The 16,652-nt window shown below is 45.6% G+C and overlaps 1 protein-coding gene across 1 annotated transcript in view; it reads left to right on the top strand.

The window, feature by feature from the left end:
- The window catches only part of LOC309969081 (protein FAM169B-like), a gene marked incomplete at its 5' end in the record, with an annotated part of 85,016 nt that overhangs the window by 17,741 nt on the left and 50,623 nt on the right, over window positions 1-16,652 (top strand). Inside the window, 2 exons of the mRNA XM_082850635.1 lie at window positions 2,751-2,884; window positions 6,159-6,258. Of these exons, the coding sequence (XP_082706761.1) occupies window positions 2,751-2,884; window positions 6,159-6,258 (234 nt within the window). The remainder of the gene's footprint in view (window positions 1-2,750; window positions 2,885-6,158; window positions 6,259-16,652) is intronic.

Genomic DNA, 16,652 nt, shown 5'->3' on the forward strand with positions numbered 1-16,652 from the left:
ACCCACAGAGCCCTTGCCTTTTGGGGCTCCAGGAAGGCCCCTGGGTGTGCTAGAGTTTGAGATGGGCCTTGAAGATGGCAAGGCAGAAGGAGCTGGGGAGTAGGGGTGCTGCAGAGGAAGGGGGCATGTGATTGTAAAGGGCCTTCGAGGCTTGGTAGAGGAGACTGTCTGGATGGGGTCACTAACATCATCTGAGTGTTTTACACATTCTGAAATCAGACAGACCTTCATGCCCTGGTGTTGCCACTGACTAGCCAAATGGTTTCCTCTTTAGGCCTCAGTTTTCTCATCTGTAAATTGGAGTTAGGCTGGACTCAGTGAAATAAGAGGTGTGTAGCACTCAGCAACCTGCTGGCACCTGGGGCCAGGGTATAGCTACAGTATTTTTATTGGTGGCAGATAGAGGAAGGATGGGTGGAAAGGGGTGAGGCCAGAGGTTATTGTGAGATGCTGAGGCCTTGAACTGAGAGCATCAGGACGATTGGAGATAGGTGATGCAGGCTGAGGGTTTGGTGGCAGGTTTGAAGTGGTTCCTGAGCAAGGAACCATCTGGCTTGGCTGGGATCCATCAGCTTTGAGCTGTATTCCTGGAGGGCCCAGTAAGGAGTAGGGAGGGCGTAGAGGTTCAGCTTGAGGGCTGTGTCTGATCAGTTGCTGGGGGTTTCCTGGCCCATCACAGTGAGAAGGAGCCTGGGCTTCCTTGAATGTGTGTGTATAGAGAGAAAACACATATGCGCACACACACCACAAGTGTGTGCCTTGAACAGCAGAATATCCCTGCTACCTAGAGGCACAACCTTGTTTAGAAAGAGACCCCCAAGTTCATCATTGACTGTTCATTGTCACTGAATGGACTGTTAATTTTTCATGTCTTTATTTGAAACATTTTAATCAGTGCATTTATAGTTGTAATTTTTTGGTGTGCACTTCACACTCAAATAAATACTTAAAAAAATTGAATAGTGGGAGAGTATTTACTCATCTCTTTGCCACTGTGTGTGTGCTGGTGATGTTTTCACCATGAAAAGTCAGGGGCAGTGGGAGGGGCTTATGCAGGACTGAGGCCTAGTCCACCCCTGCTCTTGACATCCTCTGTTTTCTATGAGCACTGCCCCCAATCAACAGCAGTAAAATTCATCATAGGCAAGCTTGGTGAACTGGAGACGTGAAACTTTTTGCTGCTAAGAGCAGTCTCTCTTCCCTGAAAAGTGTCTGCAGAAGGAATGGAGATTCTGAGAGAAAGTAGGAAGCTGATATTTCAGTGGGTGTTTATGCACAGGCTTATCTTCCTTGAGGAGGCAGAGGAGGAGGAGGAGGAGGAGGAGGAGGGGGAGGGTGATGGGGAGGAGGAGGGGGATGGGGAGGAGGAGGAGGAGGGGAAGAGGAAGAGGAGGAGGAGGAGGAGGGGAGTAGGGGGGATGGGATGGGGAGGAGGAGGGGGGAGGAGGGGGAGGAGGAAGGGGGAGGAGGAGGAGCGGGAGGAGGGGAGGAGGGGGAGGGGGAGGAGGGGGGAGGAGGGGGAGGGGAGGAGGGGAGGAGGGGGAGGGGGAGAAGGGGGGAGGAGGGGGAGGGGAGGAGGGGAGGAGGGGGAGGGGGAGAAGGGGGAGGGGGAGGAGGGGGAGGGGGAGGAGGGGGAGGGGGAGGGGGGAGGAGGGGGAGGAGGAGGAGAGGAAGAAGAAGAAGACAGCTGCTTTGGCACCCTTCCCACCATAGGAGGCCCAGAAATGCATCAGATGAGGGGACCATGAAAGGGCAGAAGCTACAGAGCCCCCTCCCACTCAGGGATGTGCCAGCCAGAGATGAGCCAGCATCTCAAGGGAAAACCAACTGCCATTTCCAAGCTGAATTGTATGCTCTCAATTTGTATGATTATTCGAGGATATAATTTTCCTCTAAAAGTACTGTGATAAGAAAGAGATGCTGAGTAGAGCTGGGAGATAACTTGCAAATTAATCTGTGCAATAGTCTATCTGTGAATGGCCATGTCGGTTTACACATGTAGTTTTATAGTTCATACTAACTAGTACGTTTAAACTCTCTTACAATAAAGCAGTCCAATTAAAGGAGAAGAATTGACAAATCTTAACTTTGTGGCAAATGTAAGCTGGCAAACTAAAAACTCAGGCTGGATTTTGTCAAAGTTAGCAAGGTTCTAAGCAGCTGGGGTCAGCTCTCAGGGTACCTGTTTGTACATGTGGCTGTGGTGGAGGACACTACTAGAAAATACTTGGGAAACCATTTGATAGGGGGTATGAAAGGAAGTTTCTGCAGTGGTCTAAGAGGGTTCGCACTGAACCTCATGTCTCCTTGGGGTTGGTGCCAACCCCACCATCAGGAATGTCTTCTGTTTTCTTTTGGTTCCTGCTGCTACACTGCTCTTTTCTTTTTCACTTAAAAAAAAATAGGTGAACAGAATATATATATATTTTTAGCGGTACGCGGGCCTCTCACTGCTGTGGCCTCTCCCACTGTGGAGCACAGGCTCCGGACGCGCAGGCTCAGCGGCCATGGCTCACGGGCCCAGCCGCTCCGCGGCATGTGGGATCTTCCCGGGCCGAGGCACGAACCCGTGTCCCCTGCATCGCCAGGGGGACTCTCAACCACTGCACCACCAGGGAAGCCCGGTGAACAGAATTTTTAAAGCAAGTTTCAATTGGCTGCTTTTTTCTTTTCATATTCAAGAAATAAGTGACTTTTATTTCAGTGAGAGAGGAAAGCTCATGTCATTTCTTGCCTTCTTTTTCCCCTAGCAGGCATTTACCCAGTGGATATTTTGGAAGATGACCCTGCTGGGCATCGGGAAGCGGCTCTGGCTTACCAAGCCACTCTTGGGGAAGGAGCATGGCCCTCACCAGAGGTTTTCTCTCTTCCCACTGGGGAGCAGGTATGTGTGATCTTCCTCATTGGTGGAGAGTTCTGTAAAATCTAAATTATTAAAAAGGAGAATGTTAGTGAAAGAGCATTACAGGTTAAAAAAAAATCCTTCTGGGGTAAATACTAGAATAATTCCACTTTGAGAAGCAAAAGGAATCCTGGATTGGGATTCTGAGGTCTTGAGGATACGTCCAGTTCTATAAAGCAGTCAGCCAAATAGCCTGCTGTGAATCCCATGCCTACCATTTAATAGCTGTGGGACCTTGAGCAAGTGTCTTTACCTCTCTGCTCTTGCTATTCTCATCTCAGAAGTTGGGACAATAACAGTGCTTACTTCATACTGTTGTTATGAGGATTAATTGAGATGCTGTGTGTATTGCCTGACTGGCCTCAGTTTTCCCATTTGTAAATGAGGGGATTGACTGACCTTTAGTCTCTAAGGTTTGACTTAGTCCTAAAAGTTTCTGACTTGGAATGAAGTTATATCAATTACGATTTTTAGCAATGGTAAGATTGTATTTTGAATATGGGCTGGAAGAAGACAGAAATGAAAACTATTTGTTAGGACAGTGGAATTGTGGGTGAAATTTAATAATTGTGTTATTTTTAAGGCCTTCCCCCCTCCCCTGAAGTAAATAAAAAGAATATGTGAATCTTGGGCTGTACCTAAATTGGTTACCTGTTTTTCAGATTTGAGACTGATCTGTTGAAAGAGGCAAGATTTTCTTGTTTTATATGAATAAGATTTCACTCATAACAGAAATCATTGCTCTCTGGCAGGCAAAGTTGGTTGAGGAAGACAGGGTTTTATTTTGCTGTATTGAAGTTGTTCCAGAGTTAATTAAAACAATGGCTTGTACAGTTTATATAGTGTGGCTTCCTTGAGATTTTGGAGATGCTAGTTTGTAATTAACTCCTGGAAGAATCCAGCTCCCATGGGTGATTCCTTATTGTTGATCTGCCGAGGGAGGTGGCTGTACTCACACGCTTTCAGCGCCCCCTAGTGACAGCTAAACCAGCAAGCAAGCAAGCTCTCAGTCAAGACTAGGGGCTTACTCTTGAGGAACTGCGGGGCTGGTGGGCTGCAGGGTTGTTGGATGGAGTCGGGGAGGGGTGGAATGCTAGGTAATCTGAGAAGTGTGGCGAAATACAAGAGTTAGCGCTGAAGTACTTTAGGGTGCAGTTTCAGTCATCTATCTGATTTTATTTCACATTTATTTATAGATTACATCGCTTAACAACAACAAAACCCCCCAATATGTAGTATGCTCACAGAGTGAATAATTTTAGTGTTATTAGCAAAAACATAATAAGATAAGACAGTTACTAAAATTAAGTTGTTTTAATGTGATAGAAATGCTGAAATGTCTTTCTACCTATTTGCTTCTCCCCTTTCTAAAAAAAGAGTCCTGAAAATAATCATTTGGTTTCCTACCATTTTAGCAATTAATTAAGAAATGGTAGCAGTTTCCTACCATTTAGCAGGTTTTGAAATAGTCTGATTTGCGATGATGATAGACCTCCTCATTGCTTTTAGCAAATTTAACTTTTCTTTTTGAAACCAGAGACATTTTTTTAAACAAACAAACAAAAAAGACAAGGATGTACCACACCACATCACTCTGGTCCTCCTCAAAGTCTTTCCTTTTCATAATTAACTCTGTTTTCAGTCTTGAAATTGTCTTATCATATTTAAAATATAATAATACTTACTGATTTTTCTTGGTTATAGAACAGTATATGCTCAGTGTATACTATTTGGGAACTATAGCCAAGGACAGAGAAAATAAAATCACCCATGTTCATTGCTGTGAACATTTTGATGTGTTTCCATTGGATTTTATTTCTGGGCATGCTTTTTTAACATTCAGATCACACTCAGAGTACAATATTGTCTATAATAAGCATCTTTCTATGTCAATCCAATGCTTTGTACATATTGTTTTTAATGGCCTTGTAACGGCTATCTGATGGGTGAATTGTGCTTCATATAGCCACCACGGGGAGCCAGCTGGGGGACTCTTCGTTCAGGTGACTTGAAGACTGGGAGCCACCAAGATGTTTATGGGTCTCAGGATTTGTTAAGAAACAATTCTCTGAAACCAAGGAGGCCTGCTGTAAACTTTTACAAGCAGCCTGCCTGCCTCACTCAGCCGACATGTCCTTTTCTCATTTTCTTACACTCTCCTCGGTTTTCAAAACAGACTTTGGAGTGGAGCGTGTTGTCCTTTTGCTTTGGGAGCTGATGCCAGTGGGTTCGATGACCAGGAACAGAACTTGGCAAGTGGGTGCTTGAGAGAAGGCTCTGGGGCAGCCCAGCATCAGGGACCCTGCATGTGCTGCTTGGTATTCCTTGTGGTCATGAGCAAATGGGTGCTGGGCACTGAGGATCTTCCCCCCAGGGCTGCCTCAGAGCCAGAGCTGAGACTGCAGGGCCCAGAGAGGGTGTGGGTTTCTTGAGGCTGCTTGCAGGGATCCGAGCCAGGGCAGCAGGCAGCCTGAGTGGCATTGCGGGTGGACGCAGGCTTGTCTAGGCTGTTTGCATAGAGTGGCTGCAGGGGGACAGTTGAGGTCGGCTTGGCAGGTGCAGCCTGAGGTTGGGATGTGGCCTTCTGCTTTGGCAGGTGGAGGCCCGACAGGGATTCGGGTGGGGAAGGCTGCTGGGGCAGGAAGTGAATGGAAGGAGAGACCCCAAGGGGGTCAGCTGAGGAAATGTTCAGTCATTACTTGGATAGACAGACAGGTGAGCAAGGGGAAGAGCAGGTTTGCTGGGTGGGAGATAGAGGAAGGGCCGTTGTCAGATTGCCCTCGTGTTTAGCTCAGAGTGGGTAAGGTTTCCATTTTCATGTTGCCTCCATCCTGTCAATTTTTTAAAAAAATTATTTATTTTTATTTACTTTATTTTTGGCTGTGTTGGGTCTCCATTGTGGTGCTCAGGCTTCTCATCGTGGTGGGTTCTCTTGTTGCGGAGCACGGGCTCTAGGCACGTGGGCTTTAGTAGTTGTGGCTCAAGGGCTCTAGAGCGCAGACTCAGTAGTTGTGGCGCACGGGCTTAGTTGCTCTGCGGTACGTGAGATCTTCCTGGACCAGGGCTTGAACCCGTGTTCCCTGCATTGGCAGGCAGATTCTTAACCACTGTGCCACCAGGGAAGCCCCGTCCTGTCAAATTAACTTCTGTGCAACAGTGTTCTTTCAGTGAATATTGTGCTAATTTAACTGTTAAGCAATTTCTTGTGCCCTTACTGTGGTGACAGCACAAAATGGTGATTTTACTATTTTTTCAGGTTAAACTTGAAGCTTCGTCTGTTTGCTTTTGCACCGTGCACTGTGATGAACCTCAACATAAAATCTTGGTCTTGGTTAATCCCCAGGACACAAAGACAGGTTGGTAGTTATTAATTAATTTAATAAACAAGGATTCTGATTTGTTTACAACAAATGGAATCAAACACCTCAGAAATGATGGTTGTACTCTTCGGCTGGACTTAGAAGGACATCAAGGCAGAACTGGTTTATTTTCAGCTTTTAGAGATCTGGTAAGGCATTATGATTTCTGTTTATTGACACACATTGATTTTTGTATTGAAGACACCAGACACCTTCTTGCCCATAGTGGCAGTATTCAAAGCTGCTTTTAAGGGTAGCATTTACTGTTCTTATTAATAACATTGTGTGCACAGGGTGGAGCCCTTTTGTTGGAGTGTCACCGCAGCCCTGCAAAGCACAGGGACCGTTCTTATCCCTGCCAGACAGATGAGGAAATGAGGCCTCTGATGGTCAGCTGGTGTAGGGTAGGGGATTTTTGCAAGGTGATTATCCGGTGGGGTTTTGTTTCTGGTGGTGAAACTTATGTAATCTGTAACTCATTTATTCTCCCTCTGCATTATCAAGAGCCTGTTTTTGACCAATTTCAGCTTCTTGGAGTGAGTGCTCTGAGCACAGGTGGATGGCTGTGCTCAGTTGCATATAGGGCAGGGGTCTGGGGCTGTTGGCAGTGAGCAGTGTGAGGTTGGAGAGGGTTCCAGGCTATCAGTCCACCTGGAGCCCAGGCCACCAGTGAGCTGGAAGCAAACTCCTCGTCTCTGACCTCAAGGGAGTCCCAATTCAAATTCAATCCTATTTAGAAATTTACTCCTTTATTATACTTTAATGTGTTTTAAAGATTTCCTACAATTCCCATATATTGCTTTCCTAATACGAAATTAAAAAAACAAACCCTTAGTGAGTTAGCCCTCTTTCAGTGTTGTGGTGTCTGGTGAAAGTTTGGGGTTATGGGTCTTTACAATTTGCAAAGGGGCCTCTTTCAGCTCTCCAGCTCCCCTGGAGATGGACTTTTGCCTTAAACACCGCATGTCCATCTGGGGTTTGTAGTCAGAGGATGCCCTGTTCGATGGGTGTCACAAAGCCCAAGGTGACCTCCTTGACTGGGGAACGTTATTCACCACGTAGACTGTTGTTAACGCTTCTCTTGTTACTAATCCTGAGAAACGAGTGTGCTTAGCTAGCTGTCTGGGAGTTTTGGGCATGTTGGCGAAGCCTCCTCCTTGCTCCAGGGCTGCGGGTGGCTGAGCTGTGTGTGAGAGCTTTCTGGTCAAGGTTCAGGACATCTCCTATTCCTGTCAGGTCAAGCCCTGGTTGAACAAAGGGATTATGATAACCCCAGGCCTTTGACATTGCCTTGAATTTGTGACTCCAGCTGGCACCAGGTTAGTGAAAGTAACAGGATGTGCACTCCTTGGGAAACAGATTGTCAAAAAACTCTGAAAATATCATTTGCCAGTTTTAAGAAAATGTCCAAATATCAGCAGCCCTCCCTCTGCCTTTTTTTGGCATTTAACAATATTCTGGTTATAGGTCTTTAACTGCAATTTGCAAAATGCAAATATATGACTGACTCATAAAAATCTGTTTTCTATTTCTATTGTACTTAATTTTTTGATCGTTTTCAAGAATGTATTATAATAAATATTCATAAGCTCCAAGAAATCTCACTCTGGACCTTTCTTTATATTTCATAGAACTTTAAATAAAGTTTCCAAACGTTTTCCTGCTGCTGGGGCTCTATGATGGTTGCTGCAATTTTGCGTGATTTCCAAAAAGCACTCAGGTGTTATCCACACCTCATGCTCTTTATTCTGGTATTTTGAAGCAGGCACGATATGTAAATACACCTCTTGTGGCTTGAAACATGTGGACTCCGAAGCAGCCGATGGTACCATAGAGCCTCTTCACAGCTTTGACACATGTGCCACTTCGGTTATGTGCTTAGCTGTGACCATTGAGAAGGCTGTCCCTGGTTACTTTATAATTTTCCAATTATATTTGTGAAGGCCTTGTGTTTGTGTGGTTAGATGGAAGCTAAAGGGATCAGAGCTGTTTGATAAGCCCGTGTATGAGTTAATTATTGGTAAGCTGATTGAATCCATCATAGTAACTTCCAATAACCCTGCGAGCAAATGAAAAACATCCTGGAGTTGTGAATTCCCTGGTGGCAAGTAGTTAATATTCCTGGCGGGCTACCCTGAGGATGTGAGTTAAGGCAGACCTCAGAGACGTTGCGCAGGTTCCGGACCACTGCAGTAAAACGAATATGGCAGTAAAGAGAGTCACACGAATTCTTTGGTTTCTCAAATATAGAAAAGTTATATTTACCCTATACTGTAGTCTGTTAAGTGTGCAGTAGCATTATGTCTAAGAAAACAATGTACACACCTTAATTGAAAACACTTTATTGCTAAAAAAGCTGACCATCATCTGAGCCTTCAGCAAGTCACAGTAATCTTTTTGTAATAGTAACATCAAAAATCACTGATCACAGATCATCATAACACATGTAGTAATAACGAAAGAGTTTGAAATATTGCGAGAATGACCAAAATGTGACACAAAGATGTGAAGTGAGCAATTGCTGTTGGGAAAATGACGCCGACATAGGGTTGACACAAACCTTCGATTTGTAAAAAAAATGCAATAAAGTGAAGCAGAGTAAAGTGAAGCACAGTAAAATGAGGTCTGCCTGCAATGCAGCTGTCCAGCTTTCCCCTTTAAGAAACTGGGGATGTGCCTTCCGTGAAGGTGGTTTGTGAAGTACGTGCCCTCGTTCTGTCTGGCTGTTCCCTGCGGGGCTCATGCTTGACTGTTTCTCTAATCAGTGGCTGGTTTCTGTCACCGAGGGGACACAGCCGAAGGCACACAGCCGAAGGCTGCCAAGAACCCTCCCTTCCTTAGTTGTTTTGTACCTCCCCACGGCCCTAGCTTTCATTTATTTCCCCTTGTTTTACTATTCCTCTTATTTTTAAATTATTAACTGAACTCAAGTGTTTACAAAGATTAAAAATATAACTCTCCTCATCAAAAAAGTAGTCTTTTCTTACCTCCTATATTAAATCAAAATTGCTTATCCTGGCATTCCAGATTCCCATCAACTGATGGCCTTTTGCTTCTCTCATTTCTTCCTGGGACCTGCAGAATAGAATTGATGAACCTGGACTTTGGCATCAGATTCAACAGACTTGGCGTACTGGCTCTGACAACTGACTGAGTGACCCGGATAAGTGATTTGGCCTCTCCAAGTCTCAGTTTGGTCATTTGCAAAATGGGGGCATCTTAGCTACTTCACAAGGTAGTTGTGAGGATGAAATGATTTGTGGCAGGAAATCTGATGCTTTGGACCATCTAGGGCAGAGAGTAGGCGTGAAATTAGAAGTATTCTTCCATCATGGTGCACTTTTGCATGTTCTTCTTTGTCTTTGAGTGCTGTGTTACAGAAGCACAGGGTTTTAGAATGGGAGGCCTTCTTGTCAACTGCTGGCCAAACTTTGGCAACTGAATTACCTCCCTGATGGATTCTGCTTGCAAACATCATGGAGAAGAAGGTAACACCACACTAGGGCAATCTAATCTGTTTTTGAACTACTCTAATGGTAAGACTATTGTTCTTTCTACTAATCCAAAACTGCCTCGTTGGATAATGTCATGGAGTCCATCCAAAAGCAGCCAGAGATCAAGGATGGGCTGGGGAGGATGTACCTCTACACCACCTGGATAAAAAGAAACAGGTGGCAGTTGTCATCCTTGGAAGCGCAGTGAGCCTGGACATTGCAGTGGGCTGCTGGAAAGCAGATGGAACCTGGGGCTGCCTTAATGGAAGCATAATGTTCCAGCTCAATTACAGCCCCATTCTCTTTGGTTGCTGCTCAGGATGCAGCTGAAACAAACTGGTGCTTATCCGTGGAGAGCAACCGGGGGGGTTGAGAGGGCTTGAAACCATTTGAACAAGGCTCGAGGAAACTAGGGCTATTTAGCTTTAGAGAAGGGAGACAAGGTTCCAGAAGCTCACAGTTGAAAGGGTGTTTAGATCATTAGGTCCAGTGCTTTCCAAGATGATTTTAGGTGGTACAGCCGAATTTCAGAAGGAGAAAAAGGATGATCTTTTGAATTTTATTTCAATTTTAAATATATCAAGGAAAGAGATTCTGTTTCCTACTAATATGGCTTTAATGCTTAGCTAACACTTGTTAATCTCCTTTAAAAAAAAAAAAGAAAATAGGTCTCCCAGCTGAGCGCCCTTAGCTAGACTTTAAAGATTTATCATAGTAAGATTTATTTTTATAATCATAGCAAATGATGCCTCTTTTATGGTAGGGCTAAGAAGGTAGTATAGAGATATATCAGAATCATGAAGGTGTTGTCTGGGGCACCGGCTTGTAGTCTGGGAGAGCCTGGCCTGTTCCGGGACAGCTCTATTAGAACGTTCTTCTTAAGGAGCCCAAACTGATATGCTCGTGTGTCTCCTCATTGGCCTAGTGCCCCTACGGGGGCCATCCAGGTAGGTGAGCATGGCTGCTCCACAGGGCAGATCTTCCTAGGCTTGAGGCCAGCTGCCATGTTTCCTGAGTCTTCTTTTAAGATCACTCACATGTTTCTCATTCTTTAGCTGTTCCTCCTTTGTTGTGGGCTCCAGAGCCCATCACATCCTGGATCCTTCTTTCAGATCTGGCTTCTCTTGGAACATGGCGTGCAGATACCACGTCATGGATGGTCTGGTGGAAAGAAGCTGGGTTTTGGAGTCAAGTAGACCTGAGTTCAAATCTTCTGCCCTTTATGAGTGGGTGGCCTGGGTTAAGTTATTTAGCACCTCTGAGCTTCAGTTTCCTGTCTTCCTACTCAGGTGTGGCCCGTGGCCTAGCAGCGAGATGGCACCGCACAGGGAAGCTTGTTAGAAATGCAGGCACTTGTGCCCCACCCAGACCCGCTGAGTCAGAATCTGTCCTTTAACAAGATCTCCAGAAGCCATCTGAGAAATGCGCTCTAGAGAACTGTGAGAGGAGAGTGGTGACTGGTGAGAGCATTCCTCACTTTTCTTGGACATTCAGTTTCCACAAAGTTAGCCTCAGTTTACCTTGGCATTTCCTTAGAACCAGCCCAAGGCTGACTCACCTCTAGCTGACAGCTCATTACCATGCATGCCCGGCCCCTGGGCTTTTATCACAAACTTGTTATCAAGACATTGCTCTGTCCTCCAATGTTTTGAACCCACAGGAAGGACTACTATTATTCCCATTATATATATATATATATATATATATATATATATGTAAACAAACAGTTTTATGGAGCTGTAATTCACATATCATACAATTACCCATTTAAAGCATACAATTCAGTGATTTTTAGTATATTCACAGAGTTGTACGTCTGTCACCACACTTAATTTTCATTACCCCTAAAAGAAACCAATCCCACTTCCCTATCCTCCTTAGCCTTAGGCAATCTCTTCCATTTCTATAGATTTGCCTGTTCTGGACATTTCCTATGAATGGAATCATGGAGTATGTGGACTTGTGTGTCTGGCTTCCTTCATTGCATAATGCCTTCAGGAATCATCCGTTCTGAAGCATGTTTCAGTACTTCATTTATTTTTATGGCTGAATACTATTCCATTGTATGGATTTGCCACATTTTGTTTATCGATTTACCAATTGATGGACGTTTGGGTCGTTTCCACCTTTTGGCTATTACGAGTAATGCTGCTGTGAAAATTCTTGTACAGGTTTTTGTGTAGATATATATGCATGTATCTTTTTAAGTCAGTGTTTTTGTTTTCTTCAGATAAATACACAGAAGTGGGATTGCTGAATCATGGGGTAGTTCTATTTAAAAAAATTTAAGGGACCTCCATACTGTTTTTCATAATGGTTGCACCAACTTACATTTCCACCAATAGTGCATAAAGGTTCCCTTTTCTCTACATCCTCACCAACACTTGCTATCTCTTGTCTTTTTGATAATAACCATTCTAACAGATGTGAAGTGATATTTCTTTGTGGTTTTGGTTTCCATTTCCCTGATGATTAGTGATGTTGAACACTTTTTTATGTAGCTGTTGGCCATCCGTATGTCTTTGGAAAATGTCTATTCAGATTAAATGTATTCTGAGATTCAATTTCCAATGTGTGGAAGTGGGTGGTTTCCCATAGCACCAAGTAGTTCTCTAGACACCAGCTGGTTGTCCTTCCATTTACCTCAATTCTGACACTACCTGGAGATACCAGCAGATTCTATAGGTTAGGGGTTTAGTCCTTCCAGACTCCCTTGCCCCCCACTTCAGACACCAGTCTCAAGCCCACGCTTTACCTGTACTTCTGACCAACTGGCTATAAATCAGAGGTTCCCATGACTCTGTGCCCCCTTCAGGCTCACCACTCTCTCAGTACCTCCACATGTTCACTAGCCCAGAAGTTCTCTGAACCCAGTCCTTTTGGATTTTTATGGAGGCTTCATTACAAAGGCATGATTGATGAAATCACTGACCATTGGCAGCTGATGCAACCTCCAGGCTCTCGCCCCTCCCCGGAGGCCAGGCAGATGGGACTGAAAATTCCAACCCTCTAATCACGTGGTTGGTTCTTCTGGCAACCAGCCCCCATCCTTAGGTGGGTCCAAACATCACCTCAGTAACATAACAAGAGACACCGTCCCTGCTCTCATCACTTAAGAAATTCCAAGGGTTTTAGGAGTACTACGCCAGAAATGGGAAGAAGACCAAATATATATATTTCTTAATGTAAATCACAGCATCACACAGATCCTCTGCCTATTTTTTAACCACATTGTTTTTTTTGCTGTTGAGTTGTATGAGTTTTTATATGTTTTGGACCTTTTATCAAATATATGATTTGCAAACATTTTCTCCTATTCAGTAGGTTACCTTTACATTTTGTTGACAGTTTCCTTTGCTGTATAGAAGTTTTTTAGTTTGATGTAGTTCCACTTGTTTATTTTTGCTTTTGTTGCCTTTGCTTTTGGTGTCAAGTCCAAAAAATCATCGCCAAGACCAATGTCAGGGGGTCCTTGTGGTTTTGATTTGCATATCCCTGGTGACTAATGATGTTGAACATCCTTTCAAGTGTCTGTTGGTCATTTTAATATCTTCTTTGGAGAACTATCTATTGAGATCCTTTACCCATTTTTGCATTGGGTTATTTATCTTCTTGAGTTGTAAGAATTCTTTATATATTCTAGATACTATCCTTTATCAGATTTATAAAAATTTTCTCCTATTCTGTGAGTTATCTTTTTACTTTCTTGATGGTGTCCTTAGAAACACAAAAGTTTAAAATTTTTATCATGTCCTGTTTATCTGTTTTTTGTTGTTGTTTTGTTGCTTGTGCTTTTGTTGTTAAATCTAAGAAAACTTTGCCAGTTTTGAAGAGTAAGTCCTTTCATCCAGTTATATTAACTCTTTCTACTGGCTGTGTAGTTAATATCATTTGAAGTCCTGAAGGTGTGCATTCTTTATTTTTAATACAAGTATTTAAAAATGCTTATTAAAAAATTCATGCAATTATTATACCACAAAACACACACCTAACCCATTATTTAGCATACATTTCTGGAGATTTCAAGAGACTTTCATAAAATGCAAGTCAAGAGACTTTATGAAATACATGCCTGCAGTTAAGAATGGAGGGAGGGCTTCCCTGGTGGCGCAGTGGTTGAGAGTCCACCTGCCGATGCAGGGGACACAGGTTCGTGCCCCGGTCCGGGAAGATCCCACATGCCACGGAGCAGCTGAGCCCGTGAGCCATGGCCGCTGAGGCTGCGCGTCCGGAGCCTGTGCTGCACAACGGGAGAGGCCACAGCAGTGAGAGGCCCGCGTACCGCAAAAAAAAAAAAAAAAAAAAAAAAAGAATGGAGGGAAATCTGGCTGCTGAAATTAAGATGACTTATGTTTAATTATTCTCCTAACACTTGCCTAGAACACTCGTCAGAAAAAGGAGTGAGGCCAATTTGTCTCTTCTGGTCTTGGTGAATTCATGCTGATTTTAAGTCCAGTCTTTCTTTTCTAGGGTACTTACAGATCATCTTTCATAATTCACTCTAGACCACCATTAGGAAGGGATGTTCAGGGAACCAGGCATTAGTTCCAAGACCAGCACCTTCCCCACACACACCAGGATGGCACTGGCTCATGTGTCTTTCTGGCCCCTTCCAGCATCTCATGCTCTCAGCGACTAAAGGTTACAACTTCAGGATCACATTTGCAGGACTTCTGGCCCCTGGGATGTACATTCACTGAGGCTTATGCCTCTCTAAAAGGAGCTAATGCACTCCTTTGCTTTTCCACTGTTTCCAGCTTCTTGCTCCTAATTTGGAGGCCCTTTGCCTTCTCTGTGGCCAGTAGAGCCTCTGGCTAAGTTGTATTTCTTCCTCGGGCTCTCCCCTCCGAGTCCCGCCAGCCTACCCAGGCAGCTGTCCTGTTTCCTTGAACGTCTTCCCAGCCTGCCTGGACTTCCTCAGTGCCCGGCTTTTCCTACTTTGGTCTTACAGGATGGTGCTGGGCCTGGGGACGTTGGCCGTGGGGAGGCCTCTTCCACCCTTTGCACTCGTCCTTTTAACATCTGACCCTTTCTGATGGAAGCCCTCTTAGCAAGCTCCTAGGCCACGTGGATGCTTTTCCTAGATGATCTCTTCCTGCTTTCCTCGTCAGGAAACGTCAGGTTTTTTTCAGCTCTCCTTATGACAATATCTGTTTGATTTTTTTTTTTCCTCCATAAAACGTAGTGGTTGATGATCAGAGGACAGAGCAACGAGTGTCCAGAGGCTGATTAAAAAATGTCTATTTAGCGCTTCCCTGGTGGCGCAGTGGTTGAGAGTCCACCTGCCGATGCAGGGGATGCGGGTTCGTGCCCCGGTCCGGGAAGATCCCACATGCCGCGGAGCGGCTGGGCCCGTGAGCCATGGCCGCTGAGCCTGCGCGTCCGGAGCCTGTGCTCCGCAACGGGAGAGGCCACAACAGTGAGAGGCCCGCGTACCGCAAAAAAAAAAAAAAGTCTATTTATAATTGAGTCAAATGAAAGAGACCTAATGCCACAGTGCTATGGAAGCTTCCAGAATAAGGGGACTCTTGGGTATTGCTGGGTGTAGGAGGAGCACGAGTTCTTGGCAGGGAAGTGTCTGTCTGGCTAGCATATGGGGTAGGAGGCCTGAGAAGTTCTCCACTGCCCGCTCACCGGGACCTCTGTTCTCCTCTCCCACTGTCCAGGCCGACTGGTGGTCACACAGTGGTCACACAGCTGCTCCTCTGCCCTGCAGGGCTGGGTACTCTGGACGTGAAGCAGTACCCGTGGAGGAGCATGGAACCTGGAAAGTAGGCCCCCACATCCCAGGCAGTGCCCCACCTTACAGACTCTGGCCCTGAGTCTTACTGACCCCTTCTCTGAACGTTTTGCAGCTTCCTTTCATAAAGCCTTCTCTACACTCCTGGCCCCTGCCTGGTGGGGAGGCCATGCTGAGGGGAGCTGGCCAGATGCCTGGTGACGTTATGGAGGATGGGTGGGGACTGGGGCTGGAGAGGGGTCCGCCTTTGGATCTCAGCCCTTCGAAGAATGCCTTAGTCATGATCGGAAGGAAGGATGGAGAGAAGGGAGGACAAGTGTTGAGTGTCCAGGAGTCTGGGAGCGCCCACAGGAGAGATGCTGAGGCCTCACTCGGTGGGGAGAACTCGGGTTGGTGAAATAGTGGAAACGACAGGATTTGGGATGAATTGGAGGGGCCAAGGAGGGAGGCCTGGAAATGACTGGGGTTCCGGCTGGGGCAACAGTGCTGGGTGATCTGGAAGGAAAAGCTCGGGGCGAGGGCAACCTGAGCTCCTCTGCAGGGTCTGTGGGCTGTCAAATTGAAGGAGGGGTCCGGGCAGGGACCTGGATCCCAGGTGTGCATCACTTTGCAGCCGTTCTTGGCTCTTTCTTCCTGGAGGGTGTGTTGTGAATTCCCTGTGCAGGGGAAGTGTCGAGGCTGAGAAACAGAAAGCGGGGTCCTTGCAGAGAGAGAGGACAGAGGGACGGCTGTTTGTGTTTGTTACCACACGCTGGCTTCCCTGATTGGAACATCTATCCCCCCAGCCTGCTTCCAGGACGTTTTGTGACCAAGCATAACACTCATCCTTCAAATTGCTGCTAATTTATTTATGGCTTTTGGTGATTGCGTGTCATGTGCACCCTGAGAAAAACAAGCAGGGAATCAAAAAATGATGATTTTTTCCTGGAAAAGCATGCCCATTCTAGGCCTGCAGTGACAGCGAGAGCCAAGGCAAACATTCAGTTGAAACCAGAGCCGCTGTGTAGCCGCCTTCCTGGTGGCTGTCGTGGGCTGAGAGGTGATTGTGACACAGCGGGCCCGGGGCCAGGCCTTCTCTGGGCTGCGTTTGGGGCAGGTGGGTGGTGGTTCAGGAGGGGTGGGTGGGTGGAAACTGAGATGCCCTGAGATGCCCAGAG

Source organism: Leucopleurus acutus (assembly GCF_964270905.1).
Source record: "Leucopleurus acutus genome assembly, chromosome: 1".
NCBI classification, from domain to species: domain Eukaryota; kingdom Metazoa; phylum Chordata; class Mammalia; order Artiodactyla; family Delphinidae; genus Leucopleurus; species Leucopleurus acutus.